At 39.1% G+C, this 5,745-nt stretch overlaps 1 protein-coding gene across 1 annotated transcript; it reads left to right on the plus strand.

Annotated features, from left to right (window-relative positions):
* Window positions 1-1,739: 1,739 nt before the first annotated feature.
* LOC116393712 (homeobox protein Nkx-2.2a-like) lies at window positions 1,740-3,903 on the plus strand. The gene is made up of 2 exons (XM_031866266.1): window positions 1,740-2,112; window positions 2,724-3,903. Exons 1-2 carry the CDS (start codon window positions 1,890-1,892, stop codon window positions 3,269-3,271), a joined length of 771 nt encoding a protein of 256 aa, XP_031722126.1. The 5' UTR covers window positions 1,740-1,889; the 3' UTR covers window positions 3,272-3,903.
* The last annotated feature ends 1,842 nt before the right edge of the window (window positions 3,904-5,745 follow it).

Consider the following 5,745-nt stretch of genomic DNA (forward strand, 5'->3'; position numbering starts at 1 on the left):
CACACACACACACACACACACACACACACACACACACACACACACAGCAAAGTAAAAACCAAAATCTTCACCAAACATACAAACTGTAAAAATTGTCGCCAAAAACCAGAATAATCCTGAAGGAGTCGGTGAGGAAATGTTTTGATACATTTCCTGCACTCCAGATATTTCATATTTAGGATTGAAGACTTTTTTAAACTCTGCATGTGTTTCTCAGAGCAGTTATAGTTTAAGGACAATACCACAGAAGAAGTCACAAGAAGACTGATCAGCGCACAGAAAACTAGAAACGTTCTTTCATTTCTTGACAGCACATGTAAATAAGGTTCCTAAAGAGACTGAATGTCTTGTCTCTGTGTCTGAGCTCAGCTGATGTGTGATGTGTAAACATGTAAACATGAGAGTCTACCGCTTTTATTATTGATGCATCTGTTTCTTCAACAAAAGAAGAAGATACAACATCACCGCTTTGACTCTGTTGAAAGATGTAATTTATTCTCAAAGCTTAGTGTTTGTGCTAAGCTAAAGGCTAAACAGATCCTGGACACATTGCAACCCTTCTGTCTCTCCTAAATATGAACTGTGTTTATCATGTAAATGTTTTCTTTTGAAATAAGTTTTGGATTAAACTGATATACTTCTTATGTCTGTCCCAACATTCACAACTCCAGGAAAATGGAATTCATTTGATTATTTAAACCTGTCAAAATGCCTCTTTATTATACTGATTAAGCATCAATAAGAAAGAAGAGCAGACGTCATAAAGTAATGAAGAGGAGCAGAAATCATTTCTCTTCTGGGAGAATAAAGATCTGGTCTGAGTCCATCAGCTGGTGAGTAAACACTTTGACTCTCGAGTTAATCCTCACAACAAACACCGACACTCTGATAATCATCTTAAATGTTCTGTATGCACAGAAGCTCATAAAGTTCTATTATATTCTGTTCAAAGGCTGCAGAAGACACTGAGTGCATTTATAATCTGATATATTATATGTACAACAAAATCATGTATATATACACATATATATATATATATATATATATATATATATATATATATATATATATACACACAGAGCCTTTAGTATTTCCTCACCAGTATTTCATTCCTGCAGTATGGAGTTAACCAACAACATTAAAGCTTTAATTTAGTAAATAAAAGTAAACTACAGTAATGTAATTGAATTGGGGAACTCTGTATATGTTATTGTTTGTTGTAAATGGTTTATTGAACTTTACCTCATGTTATCTTGAGCTATTTAACTTTTTATTTTACATTTAAAATAATCATTTTTTTCACCTTTTTCTTTGTTTTCAATACAAAATTGTGTTAAAAAAAAATATAAATATTTTCTAGTTTTGTAAATTAAAATAGATTTTTAATCACAATGCTTATGTTTTACACTGCATAATGGATCTCCTCACATATATATAGTGACAAAACAAGACTAATATTATATTTATTCCACTTCCTGTCTTTAATGCCTGAAAGCTCTGAGACTAAACATGTTAACAGGATGCGGATCACCTCTAATAAATGTAAATGAGTCGCTTCTTTCTCTCTGAACCCTCCATCATTAAACATTCTCCTCCTCCCTGAAGCTCCAGCATCTCTTCACGCGCTGCTCCCCCCACTTGACCCGCCTCCGTCCTTTTTAACGGCCGGTGAAAGGGACGGAGGGCACAGTCTCTAAATGTCTTCCCTCATGTTTTTTTCATACCGTTAAATCCTCTCCGGTCGCCCCCGCGCAGCTCCGGGCTCCCGCTCCGTTTAACGGCTTTGATGGACCCAAACCCTCCGCTGACTGCTCCTCTTTAACGGGCAGCAGAGACTGAATCACCGCTGGAACTTTTCTCTCCTTCTCTCCTCTCCCCCCGCGCGCATCATGTCGACAAAAACGGGCTTCTCCGTGCGCGACATCCTGGATCTCCCGGACCCGAACGGAAGGTGCGGCTCCGGGACCGAGGAGGACGAGGAGGCCTCCGCGGAGGCGTCATCTGGGGCGGGAAACGCGCAGAAGTTGGGATTTAGCGGCCGGAGTTTGTGCGGCAGAGGCGGAGGAAGCTACGGCCGGTGGAGCCGCGGATCCGGTAACCTGCACTTCTCATGTGAGGACTATTTAAAAAGAAATATGAATATTTAGCATATTGATATAGAAGTTATATATTTATATCTCATTTCTGACTCTAAACTCTTGATTCTGACACTTCTGCTCGTGCGTAATTACCAAATCAATTGGCTAATTAATTGCTTATAAATTGATGTCTTTCTACTTCAAATATATAATTTACTAAATGCAACGTCATGTTTACTATTAATATATCACAAATACATTAGATCATCGTTTAATCCTCTTTTCTGTGACTGTCTACAGTATCGGATTGTTTTTATTTAATCACCAATTACGTCACTGCCTCGCTATTAATATTAACTGTTAAAGCTTCAAAACTGTTGTCGATGATGAGAGCCGTCACATCATTCAGACCCATGTTGAACTTTATGAAAGTATTTTTGTGAATGGAGGTTTGTGACATTTCAGTTTAAAGGAAACTAAATAAAATGTGAGCCGAGTGATTATAAACAAACATGTAAACCTTCATTGATTTAGAGGAATGATTCCAGTATGCTCGTGGTGAAAGTTCTTTCTGTGTTCCAGTCTGTTTCAGAGTATTCAGAGTACTGAGAGTAATCAGATTACTTGTCCTCTCTCCCTTTGTAGTACACGGTATTTCCCTAGAGTCCCGTACCGGGACCAAATCCCCGGAGCTCTCCACGGACGAGTCCCCGGACGCGGAGCGGGTTGCGGCGGGCGGCGCGGCGCAGAAGAGCCGTGGCAGGAAGCGGCGCGTGCTCTTCTCCAAGGCGCAGACCTTCGAGCTGGAGCGCCGCTTCCGGCAGCAGCGCTACCTGTCCGCCCCGGAGCGGGAGCACCTGGCCGGGCTGATCCGCCTCACTCCGAACCAGGTGAAGATCTGGTTCCAGAACCACCGCTACAAGATGAAGCGGGCCGAGCACAGCAGCTTCGAGACGCTGCAGCTGCTGCCGGCGGCGCGTCGGGTCGCCATCCCGCTCCTGGTGCGGGACGGGAAGCCCTGCGACCGGATCACAGCGCAGGACCTGGAGGTGACGCTCAGGTCCGGCCTGAGCCTGCCTCTGTGCGCCTACTCCCCGCTGCTGCACCCCGCATACGGCGCGGAGTACCCCGGGCTACCGCAGCAGCATCCAGGGGTGCGGCAGCTGGCGCACATGTACCACTGGAGCTGGTGAAGCAAACACTTTGACTGAGGGACACAATGCGTAAAAGCCTGAAGAAGTTCCACTTCATAAGCTCGTCTTCGGCTTAAAAATGAATATTTAAAATTTAAAACAGCCCCTTAAACGATAAGTGCCACTTTTAGAAGAGTAAGAACATGACGTCTTTCTTTAATGGAGTTTGGTTTATGCCAGAAAAAAATAGTATTTTCCAGAAAAGATGTCAGTTTTCAAACATTACAGAATAAAACGTGAGAATAATTGAATTTTAAAGTGAAGAAACATTTTTTTAACTTAAGAGTCACTTTTTAATTTAGTTTTCAGTCTTTTCTTAAATTAAAATAATCAGTTTTTATGGTATATGTACTCGTGTCACAGCGAGTTCCCCTTTTTGTTGCATATATATTGGAACTGATTTATTGATTTCCATTCTTATCCTCATCAGATAACGAACTAATACTTCACTCATTGTTAATCTATGGATGAAAAAGTCCACCGGATCATAAACCAAACGTGGTCGTGTTTATTTGGGACTTTGTGAGTTCTGTTTTTGTTGTGTGGTGTTTTTTTCTGCAAACGTGTCACTTTTATCGCGAGAAAATGTTTCCGTGTGTTTTATAAATCTATTTATAATGTGTTGTTTTGTAATAAACTGGATATTTATGATGGTGAATAAAAGTTGGAGCAGCTGTGAGTGTTTTTATATTTCAGTCTGTGTTGAACCTCATCAGGTGATTCATAATAATATTATCATAATCTAATTTTATAATACAACCATAGTATGTACAATATATATATATTATTTAAATCATGCATATGCCAAAACACAATACAAAGTTTAATTATTCAACATTTTAAAAGACTTCATTTTGAGTCACGATGTATAAATATGTAGAATACATGTAATTGAGATTAAATGTCCTTTCATGTTTCTATAATATTTATATATTATTCCTGCAAAAATGTGCATCCTTATTCACTAAATGTTTCTATATTGAGCGCTTACAGTATGTCACATTATAATATTTCCATTTCCTGTGAGTTACATTGTGAATTCGGACAATAAATAAATAACATGTCTGACAAAGAGAAGTTACTTCAATAGAAATAATATTTTATGAAGAAATTTAGTATTTCAGCTAAATTGATAATGTCCCTAAAACAATTGTAAAAGTCGTTGGAGTTCATGTGCAGATTAGTTTTTCTTCCTCTGAGTCATAAACATTATGACTATATTTAATGCAGCGGTTCCCAACCTGGAGATCAGCATCATAAATCTCAGCATTTACAACAAGTGATTCAACTAATAAAAAAAGACACATCTGTCCTTTAATCTGTAGCATTATTACAACAAAATATTTGATATTTTTAAAAACCCTTAAAGAGTCTTCACATAGACATCGCCTCATCTAACAAGGTTTATGAGGCGTCACGTCTTCGGTTTGTTGTTTTGTTGTTACTTTAAAGTCAAGGCTGGAGGACTTTCTGGGCAAAGTGAACAACAGAAGCATAAAGTTTTTATTCAATATAACTTTGTTTCGACATAAAGAGAATTTACACCAAAGCCCAAAATCAGAGAAAGCCCCTCTAGTAGATCAATAAGCCCCTCATCATGAATCTACTTCACACAGGCATTCATTATTTCATACTGATTTTATCGTGTACTCCTAAATTAATTTGTGTTTAATTAAATGACCTCATGGCGTAAACATTGAGGAGGACCGGGGGTGTAAAACAAGTATTTAAAAAAAAAAAAGAATAGTTTGGGAATATGATTTACTTTCTTGCAGAGAGTTAATCAAGAAGATCAATCCGACAGCTGGAGACGGTTAGCTTAGCTTAGCATAATGACTGGAAACGAGGGGAAACAGTTAGCCTGGCTTTAGTAACTCTAAAGCTCACGATCAAGAAAGAGTGCGGCACATAACCGCCAAAGAAAGAGATTTAACAAACAAGATATAAAGGTTAGACAAAGAACCACAGTGACGTTTGACTTCTCACACATAAGGAAACAACACTTTCATGTTGCCTCATTCTGGTGTTTGACTTTGACTCCTCAATAAAGAAATGCAAAAGAGGAGAGTGAAAACTTCAGAGCGTCTGTCTCCACAGCGGAGATCTGCTGAGCGTTTGATAGTTATTTAATTCTTCTTTTACGTAACAGTCACAGTTCCTGGTTCTTTGTTGGAATCCAGGTTTAGTTCCTGGTTCCTCCAGTTAAAATGCAGGTTGAGGTTCTGGTTCTTCTGGTTGAAGTGCAGGTTCAATTCCTGGTTCCTCCAGTTGGATTCCAGGTTTAGTTTCATGGTTCGAGTTGGAATCCAGGTTTAGTTCCTGGTTCTAGTTGGATTCCAGGTTTAGTTTCATGGTTCTAGTTGGATTCCAGGTTTAGTTTCATGGTTCTAGTTGGATTCCAGGTTTAGTTCCTGGTTCTAGTTGGATTCCAGGTTTAGTTCCTGGTTCTAGTTGGAATCCAGGTTTAGTTCCTG

The sequence above is a fragment of the Anarrhichthys ocellatus genome, unplaced genomic scaffold (assembly GCF_004355925.1).
Source record: "Anarrhichthys ocellatus isolate YVR2014 unplaced genomic scaffold, GSC_Weel_1.0 scaffold34, whole genome shotgun sequence".
In the NCBI taxonomy this organism is placed as follows: domain Eukaryota; kingdom Metazoa; phylum Chordata; class Actinopteri; order Perciformes; family Anarhichadidae; genus Anarrhichthys; species Anarrhichthys ocellatus.

Bases quoted from the DNA above. Each gene is read 5' to 3' on its own strand.
- LOC116393712 (XM_031866266.1), top strand. From the start codon at position 1,890: ATGTCGACAAAAACGGGCTTCTCCGTGCGCGACATCCTGGATCTCCCG. The intron at 2,113-2,723 runs GTGAGGACTATT...CTCCCTTTGTAG, and splicing joins CGGTAACCTGCACTTCTCAT to TACACGGTATTTCCCTAGAG.